Genomic DNA, 18,363 nt, shown 5'->3' on the forward strand with positions numbered 1-18,363 from the left:
CTATTATGGATTAGAGGGAGTGTACTTATTGAAGTAGTAAGTACTAACCCTCACCCCTCGTTTGATCATCACCAAACTACTGGATCGATAAACACACAAATGTATCTGTCCCCATTCATCACAGAACAAGGATGACAGCCAAAACTTGGCAATACATGTGTTGCCCATGGTCTGCTGCCAGGAGCATGCTCTCGAGTATACAATTTAACTGGGTCACAGGAAACGACAATCTACTACAGACCACGGAGCAAAACTCTTTTGCTGATCTCAAGGCAGGTCTACATCTTTTATAAACGCAAACTTGAAAAAAAAATGCACATGCCTGCTTCAGAGAACCATCAGGATGACAGTACTTGAATGACAAAACTGAAGAGTACGTCATGCTTACCAGTATAGGCGAGGCTGAAACATCATGACATGAGAATGTTTAACCACTGAAGTCTGCTTACCAGAACCCTTGGTCGGGGACTCGGTAAAATACAACACCCATCACTTGCCATGCTTTGCAGAACACAGATGAATCCACAGCTGCAAGTAAACTGAAGGGCTCGGATTATTCACCGCCACTCCAGAAATAATTTATTCTCCATTAAATACAAAAATTAGTGCCTCAGGCCCTAAATACAATGATGGTACACACAAACATCCACATGTACAGTCTTGCATCCAGGGACGGCCTCCCTATTCCATCTCTCCAGTAAAGAAAGTCAAAAATGTACATGCTGCTCCAGTAGCCACATTAACATGATTCCCAGTTAGAAAAAATTCTATACCAACCTAGCAGACATAGAAATACGTAAGTCAACACTAATAAAATGTAGAAATACGCAAGTCACCACTAAAAATGAATAGATAAACTCATCCAAATAATTAACAAATAGATAAACTCACTGAAATAATTTAATAGAAAATTTACGTGCATCTATGTGCTATTTTGCCCTGTGGCTTCGACAATACAGTAGCAAAACAAACAAGGGAGGTTTCTGTTGCATGCAATGTTCAAATCATAACTCTCAGATGACAAATACTACCTCCATCTAAAAACATGTGTCTTAACTTTGTGTAGATAAGGATGTATCTATAACTAAAATGCGTTTACATACATCCATATCTAGACAAAAGTGAGACCTATTTTTAGACGGAGGGAGTATCACAGTTACTGCATATATGAAAGCTGAACTACTTCCATAATAAAATCAAACAGCTTGGATGGCAATTGAGCAGCTTTTCGGCGACCAGTCAGACAATAGCATTGTCAAACCAATCCAAGATTAGAAAACATTGACAATGTTTCTTCGTGTGCGCTAACCAAGCTACCAGCTAAACTTCAGATATCAAGAAAAATAACCTAACAGAGACTACTTTATCAAAGTTCAGAAGCAAACCCAAGCATAAAATATCATTGGGAGATAATATTCATCCACTTCATGTTGCACTATAAATAGATGTGGCGACAGACTTTTCTTCTATTTATTGAGCTTTATTTTGGATTATTGTATCACATAAAAGAAACTGCATGGACTGCTTGTCAAAGAAGTTGAACACTACAGAAAGAGATGATTGATTGAATAAGCTCACCGTCAGAGTCCTCTATGCAGATCCCCTGTGAAACACTTGGAAGTTTGTAGACCAGGTGAGGCAACAAAGCATCTATGCGTGTGTTTCTCTTTACATCAACCAGAATAACCTGATGACCCTCGGTAAAAATCAGGATTTCTGGAAGGCTTGCCAATGCAAACTCAACTATCCCATTTAGATGTCCAAGCTACTCCGAGTCAGTATCTATTGATAAACAAAGTCTAGGCCTGACAGACCGAGACCGAGGCTGGCGAGGATGAGAAAATATTTTCTCAATCCTTCTTGGATTTAAACTAGCTTCATTATGTCTGTCATTGTTTGTGCTCCGGGGCGCAGAAGCTGCATAATTAGAAGGAAATAATTAAACCAACTAAAACAGTTGTGATTATGGTATGTCAAGGAATACATGATGAAGATCACAAGTCTCAAAATCCAGTTCAGTTCATACTACAAAAAGGTTTAAACAGAGTATAACATATTGAATATTTCTTTACAACTCTGATAACCATCGAACTGATACTCCTATCAGAGGAACATAAATCGCAGATTTCCGTAAAAGAATCCACTTTTTCTATGGAATAATATATTAGTTGTTACTGTAAAATTAAGAGAAAATTTGGAGATATAGCTATTGCTATTTTCAGTCTAACAATTAAGCACAGTTAGACTAGCAGAAATGTAAACCCTCTCTTAAGAAGGTAGGATTAATTTATTTTGCTAAAGTGACATATATGGGAAAAAAAACTTTTGGCCCTATCTCCAAATAGAAATCCAATGACAAGCTGAAAAGTTGGACAAAAAGACAAAGTTGTTCCTAAGGTGTGCTACGTGTAAGATCAGCTTTAAAGTAACCACTTCGTTTTATTATTGGAAAATCTATATGGAAGCGCCACACAACGCACGCTCCCGTAAGGCGCCTCGCGATTCGGAAAAAAAAATCGTATCTACCCACCGCTATAGCCTTATCCACTGGATCCCGCATGTGCCAAATCTTTCCGTGAGCTGCTCTCGTCCACTCAATCTCCGCCGGGAGGTTCGAGGAGCGTTGTGCCGGAGAGAAACGGGAGGAGGAGGCCACTGCCGAGTACGCGAGGAGCATGCGCCCGCAGCTAGCGCGGGGACACCGACGAGGTCAAGTGGGCATTAGGAGAGGCCCACGCAACCGAGTACACGAGGAGCATGCGGCCGCAGCTACCGCAGGGACGCCAACAAGGCCAAGCATGCGACGGGGGAGGCCACGACCGACGTGTGCGTGTTGGGGAGGCAGCAGACAACGGGGACAGCCGCTGACAAAGAGCGCATGTTGCAGTACAATGACCGCGAGGAACAAAGTTCCACCCCAATGGCGGGGACGCCGCCGTCACCGAGCACGCACCAAGGAGGCGGTCATCGTCAGCTTGCACAGGGAGGCCGCCACCATCACGCTGCGACGAGTGCGCCATCGAGCACCTAGCGGAGATGCCGTCGTCAACAAGCACAAGGAGGCGGTCATCGTAGGCTTGCACAGGGAGACCACCACCGAGCACGCTGCGACGAGTGCATCGCCGAGCACCAAACGGAGATGCCGTCGTCGACAAGCGCGAGGAGCAGGCCGCCGTTGACGAGCAGCTGGTGGTAGCTGGTGGTGTGCGAGCGATGACGAGTCCGGCGGTCTGCTTTCCTACTTTTTCCTCTCCCTACACCTCCATCTGTCAGAATTTTTATCTCTTTGATTTTGGATTTTCTGCATGTGAACCATTCTCTGAGTGATTCGGTGATTGGATTCATCACATTGTTACAACAGAACTGTCAACATCAATTTGTTGAAGGCAAGTAGCAATGGGAATTTTGGAGACCGAAATGGATTCTACAAATAGAAATCCAAGTCCGACATGGCAACTGTGCAAAAATTAACATCAACCAAGTACTGCAATTTTGGCAACTAGGAATAATTAACCTGGCAATTTAGCACTACTTTAGATGTTCAAGCAAACGTAATTAACTTTTGTAATCATGTAACTTTGTAATCATACTCTGCAAATTACACAACTAGGTAAAATTAACCTAGCAATTTAGGCTGGCATTAACTTAGTAGTCGTCCACTGCAAATTTACGCACTAGTTTGGCTCATAGTTGCCAGGTTCGGGGTCGATGCCGTGTTCCACGATCCCGGATCGATCGACCCGGATCGGGGGTCGGGAACGACAGCGGATCGACGTAATTCGCGGCCGGGTCACGAACTCTCGATCCCACGTCAGCTTGGGCCACGGCCGCGCCCAGGAAGAAGGCCAGGAAGAAGGCCGTCTTGGCCCACTGCCACAGCCGCGCCCAAGAAGAAGGCCAGGAAGAAGGCCGTCCACGCGAGCTCGCCGCCGGTGCCGTGCTTCTGCATCAGCGGGAGCTTCTTCTCCATCTCTTCCCGCTCCTTCATCTCCTCCATCGACCCAAACCAAAGTGGATCGCGATCCACGATCCAACTTGGCGTACCGGAGATTTGTACCCCTGACCGATCCTTGTTCGCTGGCATGACGAATCTCGTTCCCCGATCCCGTTCCTCGATCCGGACGATCCGGTTCGCCGGCAACTATGGTTTGGCTAGCAGCCAAAAGTAATTAACTTGGTAATCATGCAGTGCAAATTTGGCTCCTAATTAAAACTAACCTGGCAATTACGCACTAGTTTGGCTGGCAGCCAAATATAATTAACTTGGTAATCGTGCACTCCAAATTTAGCAAAGTTAGGCACTAATAACGAATGATCATTTGTTAAAATTTGATGAGCGAGTGTATTTCACCTTGAAAATGATTACGCGTAAAATATCACATAAAATAAGGTGTCATAAACATGCCAAAAGTCAAAAGTACGTGAAGCCCTGGACATAGAGTACTAGTCACTTCACATTTTTTATTCAGCAATGGACAACCCTATGCGTGATTGTGTGCTTGTCACAGCCGAGAGGGGCATGTGCTAGCTTGACGTACGCGCTTGCAACCGGTCGGTGGAAACGTTATTTTACTGGGCAGCCACAAGTTTTGTGGCTTTTGCACATGCTTTATTCGGGCAGGATACGCGTTAGCATCAGCCGCACTGTCTCGCAAATATGTAGCATAGTCCTTTATTATTTGCAGCTTTTCAAGAGGTCTATGCTCTGCACTTTTCAGCTTCTGAAATGGTGCAGACAGAAGGAAATTTAAAATGCGTAGAAGGGAGACAAACCAGCATCAATTGATGGTTCTACTTCTTCCTCGTTTGACTGAATTTGTTGCTGCAAATTTAAACCATTAGCAGGTGCAGACTCTTCATTACCACCTCCACCAGCCGCAAGTGTAAGAGAGATCCAATCATCAGACTGAAGCCCATTTGATGCATTCACACGCTCACTCGGTTCTTCATGAAGGGGAACAGAAGAAGGTTGACTTGGAAGAAAAAGTTGCAAAGAAGGGTCATCGCCAGCAAAAGCCAATGGGTTATCAACCAAGCTTCCATGCATTTCATTACTATTGTGGCAAACTGGAAGATCATGAGCTACAGAAGCCTCCTCTGAGCCAACATTACAGCCAAGGGAATAGTCGTTTGGTGGAATGCTAAAGGAACTGTGCAAACCAACAGAAGTATTGGCAGTATCGCTGTCATTCCCAAAAAACTGAAAACCTTGCTCCGGTTGGGGATAAGAATGCATTTGCCAATTATTCATCTCAAAATCATCGGCATTGTTGCTCAATAAACCAAGTCCACTAGTACCAACGCCAGCATCTTCCTGGTATCTTCCAGTAAATCCAGCACCATTGGTGGCAAAAGGGAAACCAGTATCATGTGCAGTAGTATTGTCATAGACAGTTGGTGGGCAAACGACGTTGTTGTCCTCTTCATCAGAATCACTAAGAACAATGACATCTCCAACATTATGCTGTTGCTGTGATGTATCCTCTGCATTATAGGTATGGCCAAAATTGAGAGGAAAACTGTCAAACTCGTGACCATTGTTCAAGGATAAATCAATATGCATACTGCCCTCTTGGTTCACGCTTGTATCATCCCCATCTCTGTAACTCCCAGTTGGACTATTGCTCACAGGAAAAGTGTTGGGAGTTCGGAAAGTAATAACATTCTGAGTGTGGTTGCCAACCACAGAAGGCTTCTTGTCATCTACTTTGTTGCTCACTTCCCAAATTCCATTTTTTCTCTTGATTCCAATCTTTAAGCCCTTATTATGTCCATCAGAAGTACCTTCTAATTTGAGTTCATTGAAGTTCTCAACACCAGGTTTCACATCCTCAAGAAGGGTGCCATCAGGCATATGCCACTGAGATAACTCTCTGGTTGATGCATCACCCTTTACACGCCATGATCCATCAGGCTTAATATCAATCTCATTGATGTCTTCACTGCAATCGCGCAACTGCGTCACAAAGAAAATATCAGACGAAAGCAATAAAATCCAACACAAAACAGATGTAAAGGTACAACGAAGACCTACCAGGGAAGTAATCCGATTAAAGTAAGGATCAACCATCAAGCTCTCAAGAGAGTAGTTCTTTAAACATATTGGGCACTGCCACTGCATGGTAATAAGAACAGAGGAATCAGAGACTACAAGACATACCAACCATTTTGATGTCAAAACATGGGATTCCACCTTGCGGAAAATCACTATATACGAAAGAATAGTGTTCTACATAATTATAACAACATCAAAAAAAAAACATTTCACATTCCTAGATGCACATACATATTGTGTTGATGTACACCAATAAGCGCAAAATCTAACCTTGCGTGACCGCTGATTCAATTCCACGAAAGTGTCAAGATCAAAACAACCCATGTGAATGCAAGGTTTGAACCTTCCAGCAGTCTTCATTCTGGATCCACTATTCTGAAAATACATAAGATTCGTTTCAAATCTTGCATACAAAAGAAAAAAAAATGGTTGAAAAGCCACTGAAGGTGGGCAAAGGGTCATGGCCACATAAGGCATGCTAAAAAAATTGCAATAATCCAAACAAGGGCAGACTTTTGGCACGTGGCTAACAGCTAGTAGGGTGATCTGAGTACAAATCAATCTTCTACTTATTGCAGTAGCCACAACACATATTGACGAAGAGAACATATTAAGGTCCATTATTATTTGCATCTGAAAGACGCACCATTAGTACCTAACATACATTTCCTGACGCTATTCAGCTAACTGAGCACGGAATATTAGCAAACAGACAGAATTTAATTACTAACCACGATCCAAGCATACAATATTGACAGTATATGTTGAGTCGGCGAACAAATCATAATAACAATTACAAGCAAGAACACTCACAGGGCAACGAAGGTTGACTGTAACAGATTCAGTAACCACTTCTAAATCACTGTCACTATCAGCATTATCTGCAGTATCTCCACCTCCGAGACAGCGTCGAACACGAGTAAGAGCATCATTAAAAGACTCACCATCAGCTTCCCTTGGGACTAAATTCAAGACCTGGAATCGATAATAGTGTTAACAGAAACAACAAAACCAATGCTGGCTTATAACTGCTGGCTGTACAGGCATGAAACAACCCAAACGACATACAGAAAGCATTTAGCTATTCCATTTCCTACAACATATACTGAAATGTTTCCCGTGCAACCAAGAAATGATGTAATATGTCGATACATTTCCAATGCATATCAACCGGTCTCAAATGGGAAGTTAATGCAACAACTCATACTGAGCAGTACAAAATGCTAAAACAAGGCCAAAAAAGAAGTTCAAGAAACACTAGAAAAACATGTAGTTGGGGAGTTGTTTTCACTGAATAAGTCAGTCTGCAAAAGATATGCTGCATATGTGGGACCAGATTCCCTTGCCACTGTTACAGCCAAGAAAAAAATTACAACCTGAGATTTTTTTTCTATTGCTAGACATTCACAGTTTTATATCACACTATATATTAATAGAGTAACTGTTGGTTAAATCCTTGTCTTAACGAAATTACGAAACTAAATAGCAAACACAACTTATAATTTGAAATGGAGGTAGGACAGTGTATCTGTTTTAAAACCCAAAAAGTAATGGTTGCAGTTGTTTACAAGAAGTAATGATCAAATAATAATCCAGAGGAATTTGAAAAGTAAAAAGAGTCGAGCGTAAAAACAAAAAATGAGGGAGTGATTCGGACTTGTGGTGAACTACAGAACATATTTCAAATTACGTGTATCATTCTCGGTCAAAGCATAATCCAGAAGAATTTGAAAAGTAAAAGGAGTCAAGCATAAAAACAAAAGATGAGGGAGTGATTCGGACTTGTGGTGAACTACAGAACATATTTCAAAATACGTGTATCATTCTCAGTCATCAATGGACAGTCCAACCATACATATATCTAGGGAGGAAATGTACACAACCATCAGCCAATGCACATACCTCCCTCTTCAGGATATAACAATATATACATTAAAAAGGAGCATGAATTGTTCTGAAACTTAGTACTGGGATAAGTTTCTCTTTACAAGGAGACTATTGTCCAGTCAAATCAACAGAGGCAACTGAGAGATAAGTGAACATGAAAACACCACCTCCTACCAAGCATTTGAACTGAACAATATCGACAGAAAATGACAAGTCAAACCTGAGGAACGGTCCTCCTCTTAGCAACTCGCACTCCAAAGCAAAATGTTCGAGTATCAACCCTTCTTAAGCAGATTTTATTAGTGCCTTCTCTACTGCATGTAGTTATCTGCAAATGAGCAAACTTATTAGGATGGTGAGTTTAAACCATTCAAAGAATGAATTGAAGTAAAAAATGTGGAAATCGGTAATAATATCTAAACTGAATGTAGAATGTTTAGGCACACCGACATTGTATATTTGAATGGTCCCAACATGAAACGGGGCGTGCTTTACAGCCAGTTTTGTACCTAGACTATCCAACTCCATTTTTATTCATGAAATCTGACAGTGATTATTGCAACATAGGTCAGTGTGACACCAATGAAACCAAGCTAATAAAGTATTTTGTGCAATTCATGCCTTACAGTGTTGTCAGACTGAATGTACTTAAATTCTTGTGTGGGACATAACATTATTAGTTCTTGTATAGCTCATTATGTATTGACAGTTGTTCATTTTCAAGTGACATTTTGCTAGTATGTCAATTCAATTTTAGTACTTCCTATGATGCTGGGTCAACTATTCACTTCCTGAAAAAGCTAGTATGGATGTTCAAGGAACGTCAAAAGTGTGCAAGCCTACTCATGTTGAATATGAAGGAACGTAACATAAAACTAATCTTGGTCCATGGATAATATGGCCCTCCACCCAGCTAATCTTGGTCCATGGATAATATGGCCTCCACCCAGCTTCTCGCAAAACAGCACCTGGCCCTACTCGTGTCAGCCCATGTGGTAGAACAGCACAACTGAAGCTGTATTGCGGAATGGAGTCAACTGTGCTAACATTTTATGATTGCCGGATCCGAACATAGAACCTGCAGGGCTCCAGGTTTAACCCTTCTTATTCAGAGTTGAGTACTAAAGTGTAACCACGGCACAGAGGTTACTCCAGAGGGTGTGTGTGTGGAGGGGGTGGGGGGGGGGGGGGATCATGCAGCCTGACTAGTGTTTGAACAAGTGGAGATGTGATGGCGGGTTTAGTCCCATGTTGGTCCAACCGTAGCACCATCAGGCTAAACCTTTTACACGAAACAAGGATAAAAGTATAAGTGGGGAGCCATACAAGGGATGTCACATCCATCGATGGGCTGGGCATTAAGCAAACTTTAGAAAACATTCCCAAAATTATATAACAAGGAGCAAAAAAACAATTTCTTTTTTACAGCACCTAGGTTCTATACCAATGGACAGAATAAGAATGAACTCACCAGTGGCCCATCATCCCGTCCATTTATTCCTAATAGCTGAGAACCAGGTCTGGTCACTACTCGTACAGGAATACCTGAACAGAGAAAAGACACTAACTTTCACACCGATAATCCCTTAACTCCGAAACTATCAGTAAATACAACCTACAAGGCTACAGCAGCTCAGATGTAGCACAGATGGTAGAGGTGTACAGAGTATTAAGAAAATATCGAAGCTGGTATGAAATTCAGATATTCAACTTAAACCTAGTAATAAACAAAAATTGGCAGCAGTACCATTCACTTCTAGTTCTGCATACTGGGGCCACTGCATCCTGAACTGAACTTTGTCATTCATAAGAATGCACCAAACCTGTCCAAAACACATCTCTGGTTAATAAGGCAGCACAACAGAACAACATGCATACTTCAGTCTCAGAGTACATCTGCAAACTAACAACTGAGAGCACTACTCCACATGTACAAGACAAGTGTTTATATATATGGTAAAATGAAAATCTCAATAAATGCAAAAATGAACAGTTGGAGTGGACATAATAAATATGGATAACCCCTTTTACATACGTTTTTTTTCAGCATCCAATACAAGGGATAGTGAATATACTAAGTGTAAATTCAATTATACTGATACATTTCAGGTGCCTTCAAATCTTAGAAATAAATTCATATTCATTCCATAGTACTCATGGGATTGAAAAAAAGCATTATCTTCAAACCAGGAAGACTTCATTCAGAATTCAGGTGCGTAAAGGCATAGCAGCACCATGGCATGATAAATTCAGACACGGTACTGTAGCTTCAAGTGTACTGTTCATGGGCATATTTGCTTGCTATAAATTAGATTCATTTGGTTGGTTTGTGTTGGACTGAATTTTTGCATGAGGTAGTTTAACACAAGTTGCCATGTATGCTTATGTATATATCTATACCTAGCAAAGGAAGAAAGTGAATCCAGTGTGAATGCTTATCATCAGTGAGTATGTTTCTTAGCACAAACTATCATCTCTATCCTTAATTATAAGCCATTTTGGTAGGCTAAAATAGCCTACCAAAACGTCTTATAATTAGGGACAGAGGTAGTATTTATTAGGGCTCAATCCAAGTCCTATATTCAGAAACTAGCAGTTTACATTCTTTAATCAAGAGAAACATGAATTAAGCAAAGAAGTTTTAAGTCCCGCTGTGGTATTTCTCATGACTGGCTATTCTAGATCTATTCCTCCCCAATCTGTACCCACATTCGGTTGGAGACATCAAACATCACGTCATTTGTCTACTACAAGTGTTTACCTGGTTGTAAATTAACACTCACAATGCTGAGGACGAGTTCACTAAGAACCAGACATGGAAAATTTAGATTTCATGAGAGCATACCTGTAGATCATAGTCTGATCTCTGAACTGTTTCCCTATCTGCTCGAGAAAGTTGGAAGCTTTTCTCCACGGTTTGAAGTACACTTGTTCTACAGATAAGTGACTATGTGAGGATTCAATACAAATAAGTTTACAAATAAGTAGTAACAAAAAATTATGAAACCAGACAACGCAAAGCGTCTTTCAATTAAATGTGCTAAGCACATCGCTATACAGCAATAGATCACTTTATAATAAAGGTACACCTATATAATATTACACTGGTTAATATACAATGAATTAACTCATGCCATGTTACCAATGAGACTTTGAATAAATGAGTTGTCATTTCAAACTTGCAAATGAGAGCAAGCTTGAGTTTAATAACAGACTTCAAGAGGAATGACTAAGAAATAGTCAGCAACTGGAGTAACCCACTTGACAAAATTATTGTGTTAGATGAAACAGCAGCTACCAATTGAAGGAAATAATTCTTGTCTATACTAAAGAGCAGAACATAGACATTCATGAGCAGAAAAACAAAGCAATGCAATCTACTGTGCATTTCCCTCCTAAAAGTAGAATCAAGTATAGTACCCAATGTGCTCTTCCCATGTGTTCTTCCAAAAAGAGGAGCAGGAAATACATAATGATTATCAGTTGAAACATTACCGGTACCAAGTTTTCATCTTAACTCACCCATCATTTGCAACACCAGATGACATGAATTTCAGAGGGGGTAATGGATTCCCTGTAGTGACCCAAAACCTGCAAATTTAGAAGGCTGCAACTTCAGCAGATGAAAACCAAAACTAAAGTTCCCAGTATGCACAGGGAAGCAGGGGAGTGAATCAACCTAACAAACAACAACTTCCGCTTAAATGATGCTTTCTACATAACCAGTGCATGATAGGCAGATAAACCTCTACAGTGCTATTTTAGAGTTTCAGATTTGAGGGGACCTAATTACATTTACAAAGTTCGCTACTCCTTAAGGGACAATTAACTCGAAATTCTGAAAGTTTTAGTAAAATCACAAATATGTACTCGAATAAAACTACAGAGTGGGAAAGCAAAGTAACTCCAATTGTGACAATACCTAGTTTGGCATTACTTCATGTTTGTGTGTGCCAACATGAAATAAACCTGACAGTACCTTCAGGTCCAGCAACAATAAGTTGGTGTTTAGTAAAGCACAATGAAACTCAGTCAATCGACACACCACTAACTTGATCAATTACAGAATATGCATAGCGGTTTTGACAATAAATGAGTACATGTAGAAGTTTTGACACATGATCAACTACATTCGCAAAATACTCAATTCTCCACGAAAATGAAATGGCAAGTTAACAGCATTAATCTCACAACACTAACCTATAATTACTGGTTGACCAGACACAAAAGAAATTGATCAGGTTGATTTACCATAACAAGCAATTGAATTTATTAAAAATTGTATAGAAAGGTACACTCTGGAGCATGCTGATCACTTTCAAAATTACAACTAGAATCAGATTGCTTGTTAAGTTCTAGTGACAGACATATCAATTATGAAAATAAATGCACTGCACAATAATAAGCATACAGATAAAAACTGAGCTCAAAACCAACAAAGAGCAAGCAGGAGCAAAACATACGGGTCAGCCCGACTCAGTCGGCACAATTCACAGTAGAAATTGGGTGGAACTTCAGGGCTAACACCATCAGTGGGCTTATCTGGGACGAGCACACAGCTCATATGTTGCCACACATGACACCGGTCCTCCTCGCACTGCAGAAAAAACACAACACTGGATAAAATTCTCAAAAAGGAATGGCAGCATAACAAACTGACCAGAGTTCATAAACTTATATAACTTTGCTTCACGTTGCAGTGATCCTTTCAATGTAAAAGAGAGTGAAAAGAGGGAGGGGGTAACGACTATAATACCTTGATCATATTGTCATTTAGCAACGTACTACTACAAACGCAGCGGACCTTAGTCGCTGGCTGCAAGGAGTCGTTGACTTCCTCTTTAGGCCTGAAAGAGTTGAAATCTGATCCACTGTGGCACCTAATGGCTAGATCGGGAGCAGATTGGATTTGCATTTTCCTGCTAATGAAAGCACACAAACCTCAAAAAGAAGAGACTAGAAAATTATCGCAAGTATCTGCCCTATTATCCTATATAGATAATTTTATAGAACAATGAAATTTAACCTGTATATATCATCGACAATTTTTGCAACTGCCTCCTTTGTAAAAGAAGTTTTCCTTCCCCATCCCTGTTGCCTTTGACCTGCAACAGGATAATAGAACAAAAAGTTAAGAGGCAATTTAGGGAAGTACAAAATCATTGCAGATTCAAGATGAAGTACAAAAACATATACCATCAAGGCAAAAAAGGAAGAAATCAAATTGCTAAGTAGCCAATCTACTGATAGAAAATATAATTGCTTAATCAAATAGCAAATTGGGAACGACAAAAGCATCAATCCAGGGTTATGATGGGAAAGCAGTGCATGAAACAAAATCTTTGGTTTAAGCACAATATAAAATTTAAGGCTATCCCGTGAAAGTGTAAAATGCAATCAATCAAGATATTGAAAAGTTAAACATAACCAACAATACCTTGCTCATCTGATAACAGTGCCAATACCCTATCGATAAGATCCTGTGACCAGATAAGCAAACTGAATTAGTTAACGAAAACGCAAGACTGGCGTTGTTAAAAGGACATTCTGTAGAGTATGGGTTCTCAGCTCGTGAGAGGTTTAAAAAGTTTGAATCAACTACCATTTTTAGTTGGAATTCTAAGGCCCTTATGAATCTGATGCATGTTTGTATGATACACAAAATATAATAGATGAAGGGTGATATAGCAACTATATGTGCATCAAAATAGTATTTTCTTCATGAACACAAACGGACATATATTTTACACAAAAGTATGGGCACAGAACATTTCAGCACTCTGTGTGTTCTTGATATATTTTTTGAATGTGTGATATTATTGGTTTACCCACAAGGACATCCTTGCGAGTGCCCTTAGGAATCACCAAAATATGTACATGAAGCTATGAACCCAGTGTTACTGCCAACATAAGTTACATACCATGTGGCCACCGTATTGTTCAAAATGTACTACACAGAGAAGGTGGAATGAAGTGCATGTAAGAAAAGGAGAACAGCGATATTTGCCAACCTGCTTCTTTCCTTGCTTTGGTAGGCTGAGCTGATGTAAAATATCTTTGAGTTCCTTTATTCGAAAGTATGCCAGTTTATCCTGTGAAGAATAATGGAAAAGATCAAACCTAAAGTAGCAGAAGCAGTTCATTTGGCACAGCGTACATATGGACTGAGCACTAAAACCAAACTACCAATCCTGGGACATTTCCAGAACTTCATTGATAGATACTTGTGTGTGGAGTTAAGCACAGTACAAGTAGTCCTACTTCAGTAATTTTGTAATTAAATACAGGGATGCAGACTAGCAAGCCATTTTCTCATCAGTCCACAATGTAGAGCAACTAACTTTATGACTCTTTGAGGCTCCAATATGATTCCCCATAGTGGACCAAACCATGAGTCAAGCAAATGAGAACATTTACAGACACAAGCGAAAGTGCAGGGGAATTCCATAGTCCCGAATCAACCACTGGAAGCTTCATTCTAGACACCCGGGCACAGAAACAAGACTACGTCGAGAACAGCCTATCGAAATATTGAGGATGTAGACAGATGTAAATATGTCACAGCTAGCATCTGCACCAATATTCAACTGTAACCCCCGTCGTTGATAATACCCGGACAGCCATGATGGCCTATGCAGCACTATAATGCTACTCACACCAATTAATACAGAACCTCATAAACAACAATAACTAGACTCAGAATTACCATATGCATAGGCACACCAATTAATCTGTAATAACCTCCTAAACAACAATAACTAGACTCAGAATTACCATATGTGTACGCACACCAATTAGTCTGCAACCTCCTAAATGACAATAACTAGACTCGGAATTACCATCCCATACACACCAAAACCAACCAAACTACTAGGAAGCGTGGGAACATTTCAGTATTTAACAGAGATATTTGTGTGTGGAATTAAGCGTGGTGCTGCTAATCCTAATCCATGTATCCAAACATTCAAAGCCATTTTCTCATCAGTCCACAATGCATAGAAACTAACATCATGACTAACACCCTTCAGAACACCGCTAGAAACTCCAATATGATCCCCCATGCTGGAGCAAACCATGAGCGGCGCAAAGCAGAACATCTACAAACACGGTCCGGCTAAGGAATCGCACACCCTGCATAATCCACCACTACATGCCTTTACTCTTACTACTCCCGGGGGCCTCTACAACAACATTCCCAATCAAGAGCATGTGGGAACATTGCGAGCCGAGTTATTACAGTAGGAGAAACATGAGAAGCAGTTGCTGTGCTGTGGCGAGCAGCAGCACTGATCTCCAACTTGAACCTACGTCGTTGACAATACCGAACGTCCATCCACCACTAGAGTCTAGTCAGACCAACCAATCCCCACCCTCCTAGACGCCAAAACAAGGCTAGAATTACATATCAATCGAGAGCACTCGCAGCTACAGCAGCAGTGATCCTAGGAGCTAGCCAGAGCGATAGAGGACGGCGATACGAGGTGAAATTCAACAAGGCGCATCGAAATCGGGAGAGATCGGGCGGAATTGGCGGGACGGGGCGGGGGGCGGTTGCGCGGCGCGTACCTTGCAGGAGGAAGCCAGGTCCGCCATGGCCGCCGGGTCTATCTACGCACACGCCCCCGTGGGCGGGCGGGCGGGCGGGCGCCCTCCGCTCCCTGCTCACGCGCTCCGAGGCCCCCACGCCGCCGCGAGGACCATGGGCGGGGGACGCCGATCGGGGGGCGGGTAGAGCCGAGCGCGGACGGGGAGGCGGCGGCGGCGAGATCCGGCGGGGCGGGGAATGGCGCGACGGGGCGGGCGAGGGAGAGCACACTTTCCTCGTCTCTTCTCCCTCTTCTTCTTCGCCCTCTCCCTCTCCTGCCTCGTTTTGTATCGACGTGGTGGCTGGCGTTGGTTTTTCTTTTTTTTCTGCACATCCGGGCTGCACCGCGTGCGTGTGGGCTCGTCGACGACGAGGGTTTTCTCTCTCCTATTCAGCCGCCGCGGCGGACGTATCGGCCGCTATCAAATGCGGTTCACGCCGCGCGCCGTACGAATCCGCGGGGTTGGTCGTCGGCCTCGCCTCCCCACCCCCCACCGCGATTATTGCTACGCTCACGCGCGCGCGGCACCGCTTGACTTGACAGGCGAAAGAGTCCTCGCTCTCGCTGGGGATCACGATCAGCCGTGGTGTCACAAAGTCAGTCTTTCGGCTGTGAATTAGTACAGTTGGATCGATCCTAGTATTTTCCTTTTCCAGACCTGATTGGCTTTATGCTCCCTTCGTCCTTCCATCTCATGTTCTGGGTTTAATCGAAATGAAATTTTATAAAGCTGGCCAGGAGTAGAAGAGAAAATACCAATATTCATAATATCAAATGCATATAATTTAAAAACATACTTTATGAAGATTTTAAATAGATTTTACATTGTAGGGGTTGAGATTCTTCTCTGACTATTTGGTCAAACTTGACAAAGTTTCACTTTGACTAAACACATAACGCGAGGTAATTGTGAACGGATAAAGTATATCATGAATCTACATTTTAAAACAAATCTTGATACTACTATAGTGTCATAAATGCTGCTACGTTTTCCTACAAAGTTGGTCAAATTTTAACATCCTTAACTTAACAAAGGAGCTAGATGCCACTTGTTCTCAGAGGAAGGAGTATTTAGCAGGAGCTATACTGATCCAAAACTAGTAACATAAGGTTAACGATTTGGGTGTTACTTTATTATATTTAGCAGGAGCTATGTTAATAAAAAATACCCTAATAAGTAAGACTAGGCGAAAATGAGGCCTAGGCCAGGACACGACAAGCGAATGTAACTGGACACTCCACGACAAGCAAAGGCAAATTCCACAAGCCTCACGCAGCAGCGCTAGCCACAAGGACATCATCATCACCCCTCAAGTAGACGACTCTGCCTTCGATACAGTAATACATCAATACAATGGAGGTCTAGTTACTCCATTATTTGGTTGTATCATGTATTTTCTTATCTATTATGAGATAAACTCAATTTTAATGATTATTTTGAATTATGCATGGTTTTATATGAATTCAAGCATTATAACATAGCTTTAATCCACCAAACTGGACGCAAAGTGGGCACGACAAGCAAACGCAGACTGGACGCCACAAGCAAACTCGACACTCCATGACAAGCAAACACAAACTGGACACACCACGACAAGCAAACGCAAACTCGACACACCACGACAAGCCTCGCGCGGCCACACTAGTCAAAATGGCATCATCACCAACGGGCCGATGACTCTAACTTCAATGCAGTAAGCCATCAATGCAATGGAGGTCTAGTTACTCCATTATTGGTTGTATATCTAATATAAGATACACTTGATTTTAACGAATGTTTTAAATTATGCATCGTATTATATGGACTCGAGCAATATAACATAGCTTTGAATCCACCAGATTTACTTTAATTGTCCACGGAAATATATGGATTAGTCATATTCAACCTCAACAGGTATCAATATGTAGAAATAATGGCACGGGTAATAACATTAAGTTCAAGGACATAGAGTATGTTTTATCAACATGAGCTCTATATTTCTGCATATGGAAGAAAAAAATTCACTGATAAGTAAAATTTGGCAAAAACCGCCACAGGACCACAACAGAACAAGCAAACACAAACTAGACCAACCACGCAAGGCACACACAATGATGCTAGCTAGCCACACCGACATCATCACCACTAGCACGACTCTGACTTTATCGACTAAGCCGCCAATGCATTGGACATCTAGTTACTCCATTATTTGGGTGTGCCATGTGTTCTCATACCTATTAGAAGACATACTCCATTTTAACGAATATTCTAAAATGTATGGAGATGCGCGCACACACCTTTATTCTCACTAATCCACGCCATTTTTTTACCTTTGGTACTTGGTCATCCAGATTTGGTCTCCATGGGCGCCACTGATAAATTGTTCTTCGTGTCAAGATAGAAAAGGTTAGGAAAGTGGAAATGTTGAGAAGAGAGACCAGTACTAAAAGATTTTGCAAAACAAATGTGTATCAGCTCGTCTGGTGGAGGTTGCGTCGCAGTAAGGGATGGGCATTTGGATTTATTGATCAAATTGGTTTAGCCTTTTGTTCGGTTTTCAAGTAATACATGTTTAATTTGACAACCAAGATTGTCATTGTTCATGTACTAAGTGAAAAAAATAAACCCAAATAAGTCGGTTCGATTACCAGACAAGACTGTCAATGCAGGGGAGAATGGTAGGAGCTAGAAGAAAATGAAGTAGGGTTGCAATGGATATCAAACATGGGGGAGGGGTTGGAGACGGACGAGGAATCGAGTAGTTGTGGAGGGAAGAATAGGGTTTTGGGGCATTTCGATGTGAACTACACTTCAACCCTTTTGTAAAAATTGTGCGTAGGCATGTAGAAAGGATA

General features: G+C 41.5%; 1 protein-coding gene across 4 annotated transcripts; it reads right to left on the reverse strand.

The window, feature by feature from the left end:
• Nucleotides 1-399: 399 nt before the first annotated feature.
• Nucleotides 400-15,690, reverse strand: LOC124706081 (E3 SUMO-protein ligase SIZ1-like; the record flags this gene model as incomplete). 4 transcript variants are annotated; one of them, XM_047237740.1, is given in 17 exon segments in its annotated part: nt 400-777; nt 1,579-1,917; nt 4,774-5,956; nt 6,035-6,115; nt 6,326-6,430; nt 6,869-7,030; nt 8,163-8,270; nt 9,414-9,487; nt 9,690-9,765; nt 10,788-10,875; nt 11,465-11,533; nt 12,406-12,539; nt 12,699-12,861; nt 12,969-13,047; nt 13,380-13,422; nt 13,954-14,034; nt 15,509-15,690. In XM_047237740.1, coding segments are annotated over 16 exon segments (2,625 nt in total). In that variant the 3' UTR covers nt 400-777; nt 1,579-1,765.
• Between the last annotated feature and the right edge of the window lie 2,673 nt (nt 15,691-18,363).

The sequence above is a fragment of the Lolium rigidum genome, chromosome 4, assembly GCF_022539505.1.
Source record: "Lolium rigidum isolate FL_2022 chromosome 4, APGP_CSIRO_Lrig_0.1, whole genome shotgun sequence".
NCBI lineage: Eukaryota > Viridiplantae > Streptophyta > Magnoliopsida > Poales > Poaceae > Lolium > Lolium rigidum.